General features: G+C 36.2%; 4 protein-coding genes across 4 annotated transcripts; 3 read left to right on the plus strand and 1 right to left on the minus strand.

Moving 5' to 3' along the window:
• The first annotated feature begins 144 nt into the window (after positions 1–144).
• On the plus strand, positions 145–6464 carry LOC110853879 (tyrosine-protein kinase Fer). Its single transcript, XM_022102233.2, has 15 exons — positions 145–1237; positions 1317–1646; positions 2076–2172; positions 3275–3326; positions 3400–3516; positions 3592–3735; positions 3904–4107; positions 4288–4665; positions 4739–4847; positions 4992–5090; positions 5181–5258; positions 5325–5468; positions 5544–5607; positions 5710–5784; positions 5888–6464. The coding sequence occupies exons 1-15, from the start codon at positions 1040–1042 to the stop codon at positions 6355–6357; spliced, it is 2559 nt and encodes an 852-aa protein (XP_021957925.1). The 5' UTR covers positions 145–1039; the 3' UTR covers positions 6358–6464.
• LOC110843496 (RNA polymerase II-associated protein 1) lies at positions 6326–11380 on the minus strand. Its single transcript, XM_022089466.2, has 12 exons — positions 11236–11380; positions 9943–11166; positions 9706–9863; positions 9245–9596; positions 9027–9171; positions 8733–8831; positions 8394–8658; positions 8173–8321; positions 7250–8097; positions 6984–7140; positions 6747–6906; positions 6326–6681 (listed from the first exon to the last, which is right to left on the minus strand). The coding sequence occupies exons 2-12, from the start codon at positions 11156–11158 to the stop codon at positions 6454–6456; spliced, it is 3777 nt and encodes a 1258-aa protein (XP_021945158.2). The 5' UTR covers positions 11159–11166; positions 11236–11380; the 3' UTR covers positions 6326–6453.
• A 112-nt stretch (positions 11381–11492) lies between these two features.
• Positions 11493–15124, plus strand: LOC110853450 (GRIP and coiled-coil domain-containing protein 2). The gene is made up of 12 exons (XM_022101723.2): positions 11493–11644; positions 11775–11857; positions 11938–12713; positions 12863–13069; positions 13133–13221; positions 13309–13437; positions 13512–13737; positions 13814–14146; positions 14231–14336; positions 14426–14661; positions 14727–14835; positions 14906–15124. Exons 3-12 carry the CDS (start codon positions 11970–11972, stop codon positions 14989–14991), a joined length of 2265 nt encoding a protein of 754 aa, XP_021957415.1. The 5' UTR covers positions 11493–11644; positions 11775–11857; positions 11938–11969; the 3' UTR covers positions 14992–15124.
• A 150-nt stretch (positions 15125–15274) lies between these two features.
• Positions 15275–17110, plus strand: LOC110863010 (serine/threonine-protein kinase 19). The gene is made up of 4 exons (XM_022112220.2): positions 15275–15487; positions 15842–16613; positions 16720–16808; positions 16897–17110. Exons 2-4 carry the CDS (start codon positions 15849–15851, stop codon positions 16943–16945), a joined length of 903 nt encoding a protein of 300 aa, XP_021967912.1. The 5' UTR covers positions 15275–15487; positions 15842–15848; the 3' UTR covers positions 16946–17110.
• The last annotated feature ends 598 nt before the right edge of the window (positions 17111–17708 follow it).

The raw sequence follows: 17708 nt of genomic DNA on the forward strand, positions 1-17708 counted from the left end.
CTGCGTGTGCATCTTATTGGCATGAACCTTCCATGACCAAATACACAATGCAGATGAGATCAACAAGACAGAACATTAGCCGCATAATTATTATGTACAATCTTTGATGGTGGCACAAGCTAAAAGTTGTGCTTTGCTTGTTCAGTATCAGTTCAGTGTTCATCTTGGCTGCTTTGATTGAGTCATTTATTATTCGTTTCATGTAATCAGCATTATTTTGTACTCATCGTGCTACTCTAGCTTATGTTTCATTCTTAAAAATAATTTTTGTTATTGGGCTCTAGTGCAAAGTGACAATTTACAAATGTATGGATAAAATTATCTTCTCATGTTCAGAGTTCAAGTTCTTAAAAAAACTGTATGCAGTTGAACCGGGTTAGGTTGGCTCAACAGTTTGTTGCATGAAACCAATAGCTTCCGGAACAAGCGAATCTGTGAACGTGTGTTTGGTTGGTGAACAGTGCAGAATTTTTCAAGAACTGTTTCCGTTCTGTCTGTCTGCCAATTTCTGCCAATGTGCCAAATCTGCTGCTGTGTCATGGATATTACATAAGCTATATGCTTTAATGCATTAACGCCTCACAGTTAAAGGCAAGTCAATGCCAATAATAGTCATATGTTGGCGAAACAGAGCTTGAGATTTGTACTATAGCTCAACTAGTCCAACCAAACGTGCATGATTTATGTGGTCACTGACTATTTGAGTGTGTGAACTGAGATTATCCAGTGACTCTAGAAGCACTGCTTGTTCACACTCAAGATATCTGAATCGCTACACAAATTAGTGCTGTACACAACGTAGTACTTATTGTTAATTACTATTGATTTGGTCCGTTTGTTTAAGCGACTGAATTATGAAAGTAGGTCTCATTTCTGGTTCTCTGTGAAGTGATTGTCCATTATTCTATCAGAAAGTTAAATATTGTTACAATGAGACAAATCCTGCCTTATTATGCTCTCATTAATCTTTGGTCGACAGAGAATAAACGGTGACGAACAACGGTGTATTTGTGCTCCTATATAAGTGGTTAAAAATTGAATGCTATATGTTTTTGTGAATTTGTGTAATTTTGTTAGTTTTATAAAATTATCATGCGTCAAAGAGCTGGCTGAAATTCACGAAATCTCCGAGATGAGTTCCAACGTAAGTTTCGCTTTAAATCTCCAGTCGGAGGCTGGACAGAAAGCAATCATTGCGCGATTGGAAAGTGAACTTCGTGTTTTGGAGAATCTCAAGGTAAGGTTACCACAAAGTCCCTGTGCAATATATAAAAGTGATTATGACCCTGATGAGAGACTTTACATTGTTTTTTAAGAAATTCTTGCAAACCCAAATCCGTTCTGCGAGAGATTATTCGCAACTTCTTGGAAATGCTTCTTCAACGGCAATGAAAAACTTGACTGATGGGAATCCAACCAGCAATGGCAGCACCTCAAATTTTTACACCAGTGCAGATAGTGTGGTTAACAAGGTGTGTCTCCACATTTTAGAAGAGGCTCAATCCGCTGCGACCACAGTGAAAGAAAATGCAGAATTCTTGCAATCAACTACACTGATCCAATTAAATGAGCTTATTCAGGACAAGAAAGCATTACTCAAATTGTCCCAAGATGATTTCAATAAAATCAAAGGGAAACTAGAGCAGGTAGAAATTCTTTGGTACTAATTTATGGTATTTTTAGCTTTATGTAGGATGAAAGAGGTTAACTATTTACATTTGTTTATCTTAAGCCTCAAGCCTTTGCAGTATTCGGTTAGGGTAGGGACATATATGTGTAAATACATTTATGTAGTTCTTAACGAGCAGTAAATATAAGTATGCTCTTTCTTGGCTGTATACCTATATTTAAATCATAATTCATTCGCAGAATTGACATGCCATTATATTTCCGATAAAAAAATAAACACGGGCATGTGTGTACACAAATTTTAAAATCTGGGTTAGAGTGAAATTGAAGAATAATCCTATATCTGTAAGATTATTCTACGCTTTTGAAAATATGATTGTGATCGAAATAAACATATTTTTAGCAATATCTCATACTTGTTTCTAACTCAAAAACCTAAATTTTAGTTTACGGAATCGGTCTCAAAACACCGGAGTGAATATTTAAAAAATTTTCAATCCTATGAAACTGCTCGAACCAAATATGAGGAGCACTGTTCGAAAGGTGAGTTGATTTGTTATTTTTATTTTCAATCTACAAGTCTTTTAAATAAGGGGTGTAAGTCATCTTCACGGCATACATTTTAGCATCACTAAAAAGTAAAACCTGTGCATTTAAAACCAAGTACTCGTAGTACCTTTTAGTTTCTGAAATATTAGGTTCACTTTAATGTTGAAATTATTATCTTCAACTTTTGTTGTACGTGTGTACATACATATACTTGCATCTTCGCCAAATAGATGGTTTGTTGGGCCAATTTATTTAGCCATTTTATGGTATTGTACAAAACAAGCACACGCCATGATTCATTCATTCAGTTTTCATGACAGGAACCTGTTTTGTTGTGCATAATTTTAGCATATTGAAGATTTTGAAGGTTATGGAAGAAAGTGAAGGTAAATTAGACACTGGATTCACCATTTATGAATTGCTCACCTAGCTGCAAGCAGTGACTGTGGGACATGTATCTATTATTTTATAGATATACACAAATGTTATTCATGGCCATGTATGTATGTACATATATGCAAAATTTAATACATTGTGTACAATACTTGCATTTATTTTTTATACGTACTATATTCTTATTTTATATTTATATTTAAAAAATAATTTGACCAAAAAGTGGTTAATATTTCCATATTCCCGTTTCAACTAATCGGAGGTGAATAAAGAAATGATAGAAAGTACATATATACTTTTGTGGTAAAGTATACTTTGTTATAAAAATGGACATACTTGAACACATATGCATACATACGACCCATTAAATCAATCCGTAATTTTAAGTATTAGAAACTTCGTATTAAAATATTTCATCTGGTGACGGCAACGAGATTGACAGTAATATAAACGGGTGACGGACAACGTTTCTTAAAAAAAAATTGCGTTGCATCTATGTTACGTTGTGAAATAGTTGGCTGCACCTCTGGCAGGTTTACTTACAAGTTTCATAAACAACTAAACTTGTAACGTTGTCATTTCGTTATGTCATCCTTGTCAGTGAAGATAAATGAATGATATGCATGTCTAAATAAGTGTTTCTCCATTAGCGTATTTATAATGTTCATAATTTCATAACATATCGCAAAATTTTCTCTACTAGGCAGAGGAGGAAGACGGTCTGATGACACCAGGGAAAAATTTTATCGAGCCAGGTTGTACTCAGATTATGACTCACTAAATTTTTCGTTTTTTTCAATTTTTCTGTCTTATATATCTCCCTTGAAGGAAACGCTTAAACATTTCACACGCAGAGTACATTTTGGCCATTCACGAAGCTATCGAGTATGACCGAGATTATAGGACAATGCTACTTCCAGGTCTACTCCAAATTGAGCAAACTTGGTGGGTTGACAATTTTAAGAATTTTAGCACTTGGTTCATCAAAATAGCAAGTAGTGTGTTTCTTTTCTTGTTCAGGTGTGAGAAGCAGGTTGGAAAGTGGCGTGATATTTTGGATCACATCTGGAACAATGGTCTTTCGTCGCAACAATCCTCGTCCCAAGGAACACTGAAGGACTTTGAATTTTCCAAAGAGTACCTCGAACTAATTTCCAAGCACAAGTACTGCTATTATTATTATAATTATTATTGCAAAAACTTGGTTGGGTTATGATTTGATAAAAATGTAAATGATGACAATTTAATGATCCTGTTTCAATTTAAGGAGTGTACAATAAGCAAGCGCACGTCATGTAATTATGCGAATTTATTGTTGTTCCCTCATGACAGGTCAAAACCCTTGCAGCCAAAAGATTACAAGTTTGATCCAGTGAATTTTGACAGCGTCCCAACATCCCAGCCAACAATTATCGTAGACTCGAGTACGGTAGAGCATCTTAAAACTCGCTTAAACGACGTCGACAAGCGTTTAAAAGCTAGTGAGGCACACTTGAAAGAGAAGGAGGATGAACTCGCAAAACTGAAACCTTCCATGTGAGACAAAGTTATAATGAAAATTGTAATCAAATGTGAATGATATTTGAGAACTTGCATGATATTTGAGATGATTGGCCATGCTTGTCGTCGTATTCACATAATAAGAATAATATAAATAATAACGTGCAATATTAATGACTCATGAGTTATATAATTGAACAGATAATAAACTTGCAGGCAAACAGATCTGAAAGGTGCAGAACTTTGTCAGGCGAGATGTGAAACGGAAAGACACCGAAGCCTCTTGAATTTCATTGATGTTCAATTTAAAGGCCGAGCTGCAGACAACATTTCCCAATTAGATGAGACAATATCTTTAATTAGTGAACAATCTCTCAAAAAATCAGCAACCAGTAGGATTGCCACTTTGCTAAGAAATGTTCGAGGAAAAAAATCAGTTTCATTTGACGAGGAAGCTTCCGTTATTAATCTCAAATCGGATCAGACTGATGCTGTGTCCATTACCACACTGGATAAGAACATGGCTTCACTTTTAGAGGAAGATTGGTTTCATGGGGTGTTGCCCAGAGAAGATGTCGTTCGCCTGCTTAAAAAGTATATATACGCATTAGACTTACCTACATATGAATTAAGCCAATTATTTATTACTGTGCTGCTCCTTCATTAGAGATGGGGATTTCTTGGTCAGAGAAACAATGAAGAATGAGGAGAGGCAAATTGTTTTATCTGTATTTTGGAGTGGGCCTAAACATTTTATCGTACAAACGACCGCTGACGTAAGCCCTACTTTTGATTTTAAGTTTTATGATAAAACTTTTATCCGAAAACTAGATGCAACATTTTACAATACATGCAACCATTTAAAAAAAACAGTCACAAAAGTGATGTCATCATTTTAAAGTATATTCATGGCATTTTAGGGGCAATTTAGATTTGAAGGTCCACTGTTCCCAACAGTAAAAGAGTTAATTGACCACTACATAGGAGTGAAAATGCCCGTGACCAATAGATCTGGAACTGTGAGATAATTTGTTTTTTCTTATGAATTAAAATAGACTAAATACAATAATTTAAAATTATTAGTAATTAATGATTTTTTTCCCTTCTAGGTGATAAAAAAACCAGTAAAGAGAGAAAATTGGGAGTTAAATAATGACGATGTTGAACTGATTGAAAAAATCGGAAGGGTAACAAAAAACTTGTCATATCCCAAAAATTGTCGCGTTATTTTAATAATAGAACCTGACCTGTAGGGCAACTTTGGGGACGTGTTCAAGGCTTCATTAAATGGGACTCTGGTGGCTGTAAAAACATGTAAAGTTAACCTCCCGGACGAACAAAAGAAGAAGTTTCTGCAAGAAGGTCGAATCCTAAAACAGTACAGCCATCAAAACATTGTTCGTAATAATTTGTCAGCAAATACCATTATTGCCCCTCGCCCTCCACATTCAGTCTCACTCGCTGTGTTTTAGGTCTCCTTTGTCGGGATTTGTGTTCAGAAACAACCAATAATGATTGTGATGGAACTTGTACCTGGTACATATTCAAAATATGCTAAAAAATATTTACAAATTATACATAAACGAGTTCAATGTCAATAAAATTCATTCTCTAAATTTCATACTACTACTCACTCAGGAGGTTCACTACTCACCCATTTGAAAGGAAAGGGAGCTGTTTTGACTACTCGACAGCTAACAAAAATGTGTTTGGGTGAGTTTATGTTAATACATTTTAATGGGATGCGATGACCTTCCGTTGTATTATAAGTTTAGAAATAATGGCAAGGTTTACTTTACTGCTAATTCAAATGTAGATGCGTGTGGAGGAATGCGATATCTGGAAGAGAAGGGCTGCATACACCGTGATCTGGCTGCCAGAAATTGTCTACTTGACAATCTTGGGGCAGTCAAGATATCAGATTTTGGAATGTCAAGGGAAGAACATGAATATGTAGTCAGTGATGGGCTCAAACAAATTCCTATAAAATGGACATCGCCTGAAGCTCTAAACTATGGGAAGTATACAGCTCTTAGTGATGTTTGGTCGTATGGTATTTTGGCGTGGGAAGTATTTAGCCGAGGACAAACCCCATACGCTGGGATGAGCAATTCGAAAGCAAGGGAAATGATTGAAGCGCAATATAGGATGCCAGCACCAGAACATACACCAGACGTAATGTATCAATTAATGACACGATGCTGGCAATACGAACCAGAACAACGACCAAGGTTTTCAGAGATTTATCCGGAAGTAGAAGCTTTTTTAAATTCTGATTTAATTTAAGCTTGATAAAAAGATATATACAAAAAATCTCCATAATAATGTGCCATTGTAACGTTCCACAAATGTGTGTTAAATTAAATCGAATAAAATAAAATATTAGACCTTCAGTTGAAGGAAATTTTCTTTAAGCTGGTCCATTTGACCATCCGAATTACCGACGGAGGCACTATTGAGTGCATTTTGAATATTTGTTGTAATGACGTTGAACAAGAATTCGTTACGATCCTTTGTAATTTGGCCAGAGTGTAATAGCTTCAAGTAAATATGTAGTAACGTAGAATTGCTTTCTATTCCAGATGTCAAATATTCAAGAGGTATCAATGACTGCAATTTTTGAAACAAACTGATCAACTTTACCCATTTACGTATAAAAAATGTAAAATGTGTACCGTCGAATTTCTGATTTTCAAAAACTTTATGGTTTCCATTATCCAAAAATTTGACCTTAATCGAGCATCTTCAGGAATCCTTAGCGGAAGCATTAAATAATTGGCAAATACTTCATTAAAATATGAATTTTCCGAGTATTCACTAATCAAATCCGGATAACTGTTGATAAATAAAGCATTCTTTAAGATCTCCATATTTCATTCAAGTATGCAAAACTTTTTCAATGAGAAACTCACAAATCTAGAAACATATTTGGTAGTCCATGGATTTGACTGTGCGTTGAAAATATGCCTTTGGTTTCGAATTTTCTTACGACAGAACATGTCAACAGTGAATTTAGGATTCGAGCTAATGTTGCACTTATATTTCTTCCTATGTAAATTCTAGGGTCACCTAATGAATGTAAAATTATACCACAATTACAATAGCGTGCATTTAAACATTTTTTACTCTTAGTAAAGTTGTAAGAAGAGGAGAAATACAGGGTTAACTTGTGTATTACCCATGAGAAATACTTGGCACACAGCACAGTAAACTTCCAGAAAGTCCTTTTTCGTCCGGATAACAAAATCTGAATATTTCTGAAGACATTTATCAATTAGTTGCAAACAAATTTTGCATTGCATTTCAATTTCTTCAAGATTTTTTGACAAGAAGCCTGGAGCGCTGGATACTATTGTACGAATTCTTTGCATGGGTTCCAAAATCCAATACGTCTCAAGTGAACGTTCTGACCACTTTTCAAATAGAAAATTTGTTGTGACTGGTCCATCGTTCGCTTTCGTATCACGAGAAAATTTGACCTTCTTCTTGGGCACGCCTGCTGTATCATCGTCGGAAGTTTCCGTTGTAGGAATCGATGGAGATTCGTCCAGTAGTAAGTATCCACCATAAATTTTATTGCACATTGGTATTTCACTTTCGTTACAACTTGAGCACAATGCAATTTGAAACAAGTTGTTAAACAATTTTGAGCAACACTTTGGTGCTTCAGAGGCGGCTCTATATGCTAGACAAAATCGTATAGGTGAGTTTAAAGGGTAAAGCTCAAGAAGCCTCAGAATAATTGTTAATTCATATCGGACGAAAAAACTAGGTGGTAATTTTGACAGTGTTGAATTAAGCAGGTCGTTCACGTACTCGTCCACGTTTGCATTTATAACAGTTGATAATGGGATTCTATCGGTAGTGAATCTGATAAATCCATATATCGAGGTGAGGAGTGCCAAAGCGTTCCCAAACACAATTACGGGATTGCAATTTCCTCCAAAATATAGTGCATTAACCGATGCGAAATTACTGGGATATCTGGATGATGTGTCCTGAGAAGAAAGAATAACAGAATGTTCCCTGAAAAATAAATAAATAAAAAATGTTATAATCTTTCATAAGGAGCATGATTCGTTCAGTCAGTTTTCACAGTACCTTAGTTGAGACGTGATACGTCCATAAACTGTTGTACTCAAAAACAATTTCATAACATTTATCAATGCTTCCGAAATCTTTTGATCTGAGTACATTGTAGATTCAGTCAAGAACAATAATGCTTTAGAGAGAGACCAAAATAGCGTTGTCTGGAAAGAAACATAATTTTTCATGTAGGTGAAATAATTAATCGGAGATAGATAAATATAGATTAGCCTTACTTGGTCATAAGTTGCTTCAAGATGAGGGGAAGAAATAATGGTTATCAATTTAATGGCCGTTTTTTCAACCCATTCAACACAATCTTTCACAAGCGTCCAATGAGAATGTTTGTCCTGTTCCCTGACATCAAATGCTTCGTCTCGCATTTTCAAAATTGCCAAAAGTAAAGTAAATACGTATCCACTATGCACTAGGTCAAATGACGATAATTGATCAATAGATTGATACAAAACAAAGAATTTCATCAGTACAGGGAAGAAACTCCTGGAAAAATAATAAATTCATTTTTAGCGTTTTCACAAAGGCTTGAAAAATATTATAAGGTATGCAATTCTTACCTATATTCCTCAATTGCAATGCCATGTGAAATAAAGGCAATCCAAATACGAAACGACTCGACTATAATGAATTGAGGACATTTCACCACGAGAGACTTCCTATAAGAAGAGACATAATAATCAATGGTAATTTGTGTGACACAAATAGAGTTGTACTCAAAATGCCCAAAATGCACAAGACATTTAAATTAATGCCTCACAAGACCAATCTTCTATAACTGCACAAAATGCCTAGGGTATTTAGGGTATATGAGTACAACTCTACATACAAAAACGTTAAGGTTAATATATTACCAATCATCAAATGCCAAATAGGAAATTACAGATGGAAAAATGTTGTAGTGCTCATAAATTTTGTAAGCATTGGCTGAACTCGAGTCTATGAGAATTCTAAAAATTTTGAATGCCATCCATACAGGTACGCCTTGCAAAGTGGGAGCTGTCATTTTCAAATAAAAGATCAAACTAGTTTTGATACAACAATAACAAATCATTAACTTAATATGATGTACCTGAACTATAAATCAAAATTGGAGAAATGTAGTTCTTGACTATAATACTCAGAACTTCGTGATCAACAAGGATATTTGGAGAGTGACGTGCAACTCGTATCAACATTTTAAAAATTCCAGCCATCCCTTTCTCACTCAGACAGTCTTCTCCCTTCAAAAAGTACGCTATTCGATCCAACAAGTTTGATCTATTTATAAAAAACTCCAAAAAGTCAATCTTGAGCATTTCTTCATCCTTAAGATCAACTTCATCTTCGCCAGGATCCAAGGAGTCTGCAAGATTTCGAGATTTTGTTGAAATCCAGGGATATGGCTTGGAATACTCCCATGAGTGCACAAAGTCCAAACAGAACTATAGTAGAATAAATCACTTTAGTGGTGCCCACGCCATAACATGTGCCAACGAGAGCCATACCATCGCACTCAATATAAGCATTAAAAGAAATTAAGAAGAAACTTGCCTCCTCTTCCCAGGGGTACATAATATTCGATAAACAGTGTACTGCTTCATTAATTGAAGTTTTATCCCCTTCGTCCAACCCTTTTCGAAGAGCATACACAAAGTCCATGTGCTCCCAAAGTTCAAACAAGCTCTTTTCCAAAACGAAGTCATACATTCCTAGTCAGAACACAGATCAGTATTACAAAACCAAAAATTATACAAGCTTATTAATTTGTATACAATTCTACAAACCTACCTGTGTGTGCATTTTCATAAATGTTCCCAATGGTTAATAACGCTTGTGCCTTCTGCTGGCTGTTCACTGAACGAGACAATGTTAACAGTTCTTCCAGCGTGTATCCAGGTTTTTCCATGTCTTCCCCATGATGATGTAACCCCTTTTCGAAAGTATTTGTGTCTTCCAAATCTTTTCCTGTTAACAGCATCCCTCGAAAATCAAATCTCGCATTTTTTCCTTCTCCCAACTTGTCAAACTTTTTCCTGTTTTCCTTCACAACCCCAGCCCACTCTAATTTTTCATATTCTAGATGGCCCATCCCAGGAAATGAAATTACACTTTTTGGGTCAATTGGCAAATCAGATTCGTCCATGTCGTGATAATTGGAAATAGTTGGAAAATGAACATCGTTCACAACTTTATCCGAGTTCCTTGATGCTGGTCTCTCCATAGGCAATGCATATCCTATCTTATCGTTGGAATCAATTATTATTTGCTTTTTAGCTTGTCGTGAACGGACGAATTCCACAAGTCGTGGATCCAGAGTTTGAACCAATTTTTGTTGTTCCACCATTATTTCAGCTTGCGTCATTCCAGCCAGGTATGGATGAATCATATCACCAATTACAGGTGGCTTTGCCTTACCACTAGAAGGGACACTTTCAGTTGATAATTGTGTAGTACTACTGTCAACTAAAGAAGAGGAGGCTCCAGGTGTACTTGTGTCATGATTATTTTCAGAATATCGTGCATCAAACATTTGAGCAAACATGCTTTTACGCGACATCTTAGAGTTCGGTAGAACCGCTCCCTTGGAAAACAATGACTTTCCAACCGTTTTAACACTTCCTAGGGGTTGTTGTTGTGGAGTGGAAAACACCAAGAGTTTAGAAGCGTCAAATGTTCTTTCAACTATCGTGTTTTGAATGACAACTTCATTCTCGTCCTCTATTGCTGAGGCCTCTGTCCCGGTCCCCTCAATTTTCTCATCATCGCTCTCACATTCAACGTCATTTTGATCACCACTGGTTTGTTTTTTTGATGTGGATGAGGTTGTTTCTACTGGACCTGTCATATTTATACTCTCATTTGTCCCCTTCTTATCTTTTCGAACTGCTGTAGCTGCAGGTTTGAATTTGCCTTGTCTAGACTGGACACTCGAAATAAAGTCTTTTTCGAGGGCGAGAATCGCTTCCTCGTCTTCTCCAGGTTTGGGGCGCTTCTGCTCGTACATTGTGGAAACTACAATTTTAACACTTATTTAGTTGAGTTATTGCGACTATGACTGTAAGAAATGTAATAAGTACGTACTTTTAAAGATACAAACCCTGCTCCGAACCTCGTCTTATCCGGCGTATATTTATTTTTTGGAGTCAAAGAAAGTTCGGGCGAAAGCATCAGCAGTGGACGAACTTTTGTATTTAGTCGTTCGTTGTTCGTTTACACTACTTTACACATGGCTGAGGTCCTCCCGCGAGCCATCGCTCTCGTCTCACTTCCGAATTATTCCACGTTTGTTTACTCTGCTGCTGTTTTGATCTTTCAGTCTCCTCGTCACTCGTCCAGCTGAATTTTCAATTTCAGTGCACTGAGTCAGACACAAACCGGAAAGGACGATCCGCCAGCTTCACTTATCGCCTATTTTTAGTATTTTTACAAAAGTTGAGAGAAAATTTCCTGTAGGAATTGTTAGTATGGCCACAATGTAGAAAATGTCCATGTAAGTCAGTTCAGTGATGGATTCATCAAGTTTGTTTATCATTGTACTATACATGCATATGTTTGGTGTTAATACTGCAAATTCAAAGTTTACATGTAAATTTTATACTATTTTTTATAATTTTTTTTAGTGCAATACGCTGAATAATCATAAATCGGGAAGAGAACACCACCACAACTACCACCCACCCTTCTATCATCTATCACGAACGGCGTAAATTATGTTTAATCATTTGCTTGCGCATAATTTGCAGTGGTGTTTGTGACCGTGAACTAATTTTTACTTTTGTTTAGTTGCCCTTTAAAACCGGCTTACTTTTGGTGCGATGGAAGACCATGAGGTAGCACCAAGTCCAGACACTATTCCAGTAATGCAATTAGTTGACCATCCAGTTTCAAGTCCGGCTGTGCCTTCAAGTGAATCCACGCCGACTGTAGACAGCTTGGAGGAGCGCTACAACAAGTTGAAAGCAATAACTCTCAAGTACAAAAAGAAACTGGCAGAACAAACTGCAGAACTTGAACGCCTTCGAGAAAGACCAGGACTACAAAATGCTTCAAAAATTCAACAACAGTATGATAAAGCGTTAGATGAAGTAGAAAGGCTCAAAAAGTTAGAGTCGACTCTTCAAAAAGATCTTGAGAAAACGGTTCAAGAAAACGTAGAGTTAAAAATCAAGGAGTCAGAATCCACGTCACAGATCCAAAGTTTGTCGTTGTCACACAAGATACTTAGGGATAAATTGGACCTACTCGAAAAGGATGCTGAATGCACTGATGAGCTAAAATCAAAAGTGGAGAACCTTGAGAAAGAATTACAAGAAGCAAAAGATGACCGTGCAGACGCACAACAAGAAAAACGTCAACTCCAAATTCTGTCTTTGGAAGTAACTGATTACGAGTTAAAATTACAGGATGCTTCTGGACATTTAGAAGCCAAAAAAGTTGAATGTGATAAGTTGCTGGCAGAACTTAGTAATCGGGATCAGAAAGTTAAAGAGTTGGAATCGATAATTTTAAACTATAAAGAGTCCGAAAATAAACTGATTCTTGTTAAGGACAGTCTGCAGGTATGTACGTATATGATTAATTGCAAAGCTTTCTATACTATTATAATGTTTCGAAATGGTTCGAAATTGTATGATTCATAATCTCTCGAACTTTATTGCCTTCATATTGTATGATAACAACAATATAGAGCATTCTTCTCATTTTACAGGCTGATTCTGTTAGAAAAGCCGAAAAGATCATGTTTCTGCAAGATGAAGTTGGAAAATTGAACGATCGATGGAATGAAAAGAAAATAGAGTTTGACAAACTTCATCAGGAGTTTGAAACTGCTAAATGTACATTTGTATTACAAGATAAGGATATGACAGAAAAGCTCAACAATTCCCAAAAGTCCATAGCTCATTTAGAACAGAAGGTATACATTGTGAAGTGTGTGCATGTGAAGAAATTTGACTTATTATTCTTTTGCGTTTGCCAGATTTCCCTTTTGGAAGAAAATAAGAGAAGTCGAGAAACACAAATTACCAACTTGAAGTTGGAAATGCAACAATTAGAATCTGAGCTAAGGTAATCAATTTTATTATAAGCTCAACCGTCGGTGGTATGAAGATATAATTTTTGAAACTTTTATGTATCATTATCCATTCAACTTAGAAACTATAAAGCGAAAGCCCAAGCTATGCTAAAGTCTCAGAAGCCAACAACGTTAATTGACAATAACGAGGAAATGGAGAAACTACAAAAAGTTATTCAAGAATTTCACTCCGAAGTTGCCATATTGAAGTATGTTTCTACACCATAATTTTAATGCAACTCACCTGACCAATTTAAATATGCTGGGTATATGTTGTTTATAGAGTGGAACTACAAAAACAAAAACTTGAGAATGAAAATCTATTGTCGGAGCGAGCAGAGTTAAACATGCAGCTCTCTGAGCTAAAGGCTGACGGTATTAAAAAAGACGTGCAACTCAATGCAGAGTTCCAAAATTTGAAGCAAGACCTTCGAGATAAGGATGATTATTTGAAACGTCAATTAGAAGAAAACAATGTTGTGTGCGAACGTATAAAATCATCATTTAAGGTAAGCAGTTGGCTGTGGTCCTTGTTATCAACCCGAAAAATTATTTGACTTTCTCAATTTTATTTTACAACCAAAGATTGAAATCGAAACATTGAAGAATGGATACGAAAATCAAGTTCAGTTACTGCGAGAACAATATGAGCTTCTAAAATCCGAAAACGAAAATACGAGTACATCTGCTACTGTCAATTTTGAAAACTTGGAAAGAATACTGGAAGGGAGCACTTCATTTCATCCAATGTCCCGACAATATACAAGGTCCTCGTTACCAACTCCACCACCACCAAGTGATCATCCTTCTACACAAATGGAATTTAATAGGATATCCAATCCATTGACAATTGATACCAGTGATACCAACGGTATAAGTTTTGACCAGCTTAGAATGATTCCAAGAGGGGAAGGGGAGGTAGGTACATATGTACGCATGTACGCACTGAATGTTAGTTCGATTGAATAAGCAAATCTTAAATACTGCATTTTCTGGTTGCAGGGATCTGAAAGCGTTACTTCTGTGTCAGCCTATACCCCAAAGATGATGGATAATTACAACGTTACATTCGAACAACTTTTGAGCAGTAGCTTTGAATCATCAAAAGGTAATAACAAATAAATTCAATTGCATGATGTAGGTGCATGCACAATATTTCTACGCCATAATTTTAATATGTGGAATCAATTGCTACAGGAAATGATAGTGATCAGGACAGAACCATCAGAGACTCACTGCACAAAGAACTAGTCAGGTGCCAAAGTCAGGTCTCCCATTTAACTTCACTTCTCCGTGAATCTGAGTCCAACTGTGATAGGTTAGCTCAGTTAAGCGACGCCCTTAAAGAAGAAATTAGAAGAATTGAACGAGACAAGGAGCGTCAGGAACACTTGAAAGAAAACACAGAGTATCTTAAGAATGTTTTACTAAAGGTACACACGTATTATTTTTTACATGAAGAATTTGAACTTTATTTGATTCTTTGTACTTATTTTAGTTTATAACATTAACCGGCGATGCGGAGCGCAAGCGCCTAATTCCAGTATTAAAAACCATGCTAAAGTTGACAACTGAAGAAGTAGATAAGTTGGAAGGAATTGTGAATGGTGAGTGAATTTGACCCGCACTTGATAACGTTGAATGCATTTTAATCTACCTCAATGTATGATTATGTAGGTGGGAAAGAAGCCAGGGAAGGTGGTGTTGGCAATGGCTGGTCGTCCTACCTTCCCCTGTGGTCTGGAGGGGGGTCCGGTGGATAAACACTAAATGAACTGTGATTTTTTAATGTCCATTTACTACTACTGCACCTAAAAACGATTGCATTGTTAATGTTTACTGTACTGCACGCAACTGAAATAATAAATGGCCAATGGTGCTTCTAAAATACTCTAATTGTGTTACATGCACTTTGTTTAAAATAAAATCTATAAAAGCCATCTCATTTTCATCCCATTCTCATTTCCACATGAAATCCATTTGGGTCATATATGAGCGATCTTGTACGGATTGCTATTCCATGCATTTGGGTGAGTCAAACGATTGAGAGAGTTAGAGGAAAGAAGGAGGAAAGTGAGCTCTTCTTCAGCGCGACCCAGCTTTCAACATCAACTTTGATTGATTTCAGTTTATAATATTATCATCACGCTATAAAAATGGTATAAATTGCTAGAAATTTTGAACAAGCCAACTGCGTTAAGTCTGCGATATTTTGCCAAATTTAACTGCCATTATCCGGTCCTGGGGGGAAATTTAGTTGTAAGTTGTAAGCTTAAAAGTTTATGAATTTGTTTTCTTAGTATTTAGTGTTTTTACGTCATACGTACAATACGTTACCTACGTTCATAAGAGCGTCAAAACTAATGAATAGGTTTTAACTTTTAGTTAGTGGATAATATATTTGCGAAGTTTGAGAACATTTTTTAGAGCATTTTCTGGAAATTTGGACAATTGTTCAAAAATTCCGGATAGTTGAATATTGTGATTGTGTATGCTACTCATACTCACTCATGGCCTCATGGGCCATGAGTGAGTATGTACATCTTAATTTTAATACTTTATATATGAAATAAGATAAAATACTATACTATACTTACATATACCTTATTTCAGAATAATAATGGATTCCCTAACTAGTCGACGACGTCGAGATTCTAACGATGAAGCGGGTCACTGTACGTCAACGCCTTCAAGCTCTTTGTCATCATCTTCTTTGTCCCAGGGGAGAGAAATTGTTCCCGAGCTTTACAAGTCAGCTGGAAGGAAACGATTCCGAGCGGAACAGCCCGCTAATGATGAGGAACGCGAGATGATGAGAAGTCTGCCTTGCGATACAGAAAGCGCACTCCTCCTCCTCAGAGCCCAGTTTCCTTCCCAAGTCTTTCAAGGACGCCTGCCTCCGATTATCATGTACTCTCAGCTGGGAGCCATCTTGGACAATCAATTTCTCATTGACACTCAGCTCACAAAGTTGGCCAAAGACAACAAGATTCTCACTTTTTCTAGCTTTACCTCGTCAAACTATCTCATCGTTTTCCTGGATGACTTTGCTAATTTGGAACGAGAAGGAATCTTTAAAAGATTTGTTACTCAAGCTGTTGCTGCCTCTATGGATAATTCCCGTGGAGAAGGGGACGAGCTTAGAATTACAAGATCTGTTGAAAACTCTAAATACTTTTCCAAAGAAAGTCTACGGAAGAGATGGAAATTTGAGGAGGACGAAATTCGAAAACTGGTCAATGGAGGATATCTAGGGATAAAAGATAGCGGCTTGTATTGTATTAGTTTACCGGGTGCTGGCGAATTCGTTAAATGTTATGAGAAGGGGAAGAAAAGCGTACTTGGGGCCATCAGAAGGGCGAAATTTGGAGAAATATTACAAACGGTTAGTTATTAATTATCCCATATGGTCAGTTACTTGTATTATAATAATACAGGAGTAGATCAGGAATAAAACATTTTTTAAATCGTAATTCTATTTTTCAAAAAAGGAGCTCGAACAAAGACCAATGAAGAAAACAGCTCCTCTTGGTGTCCAGTACCACACGTTTGATTTAATTGGATCAGGGGAAATCGTCAGGTAACTGTCGAACTAAGCAATATGCACATGCTACCAAATTACATGAATAAACAATATTATATGAATTTTGGTAATTGATTGATTGCAGAATTGCTACAACATCTGGGCCTTTATTGCGGGCCAAAAGAAAAGTTTAATTCTACACTAATTGGAGCAGATAAAATTGACTATAAAAAATCGGCTAACATTGACATTTATACTGTGATCCCAATGATCTGTTGTTGTAATTCTTACATACATAAGATATATAGTTTTTGTTACACTATTACTTGGAAATAAATTTAAATCTGTTTTAACTTTCACGTGAGTTGACTCAATTATCTACATAGTACGGTGATGACTAGTATCGGAAGCATATGCACATGTTTTAAGTCCATGATTTGTATTAACCCGTGTTAACAATGGCACAAATTACATGCATGTTGTACTTTATTGCTAGCGAATTATTTACAAGATGATTTAATACGAGGCCAAGGATTTAATATTTTACGATACATAGCATGACGGGCTAACGTCATACTGATTATTCTTGGTCTGCAGCGAGATCAGATCGAAGAAACATATTTTAATGTAGAGAATGAATGTCAAGTCATCTATTCGTATCAATAACACGTCATTGCATGTATACGAGTCCCAGAAATATATATAATCTTTCATGATCCAGCATACATTTTTTCAGTATGACTTTACTATGTACGTACACAGTTACTTATTCAGTCACTTCATGAATACTTGCAAAACTTTTGTGCGCATACATGCTTAACTCATATGAGTTGCATGTTAAGCTTAACATCATCCCAATGCAGTTCCAATCCCAACTCAAATCCAATGTCAAATTTATTTGGTGTTTGGCAGAATCATGCAGAATGGAAGTTCAGTGTATCATATCATATCACAGTT

Source organism: Folsomia candida, unplaced genomic scaffold, assembly GCF_002217175.1.
Source record: "Folsomia candida strain VU population unplaced genomic scaffold, ASM221717v1 Fcan01_Sc001, whole genome shotgun sequence".
Classification (NCBI taxonomy): Eukaryota; Metazoa; Arthropoda; class Collembola; order Entomobryomorpha; family Isotomidae; genus Folsomia; species Folsomia candida.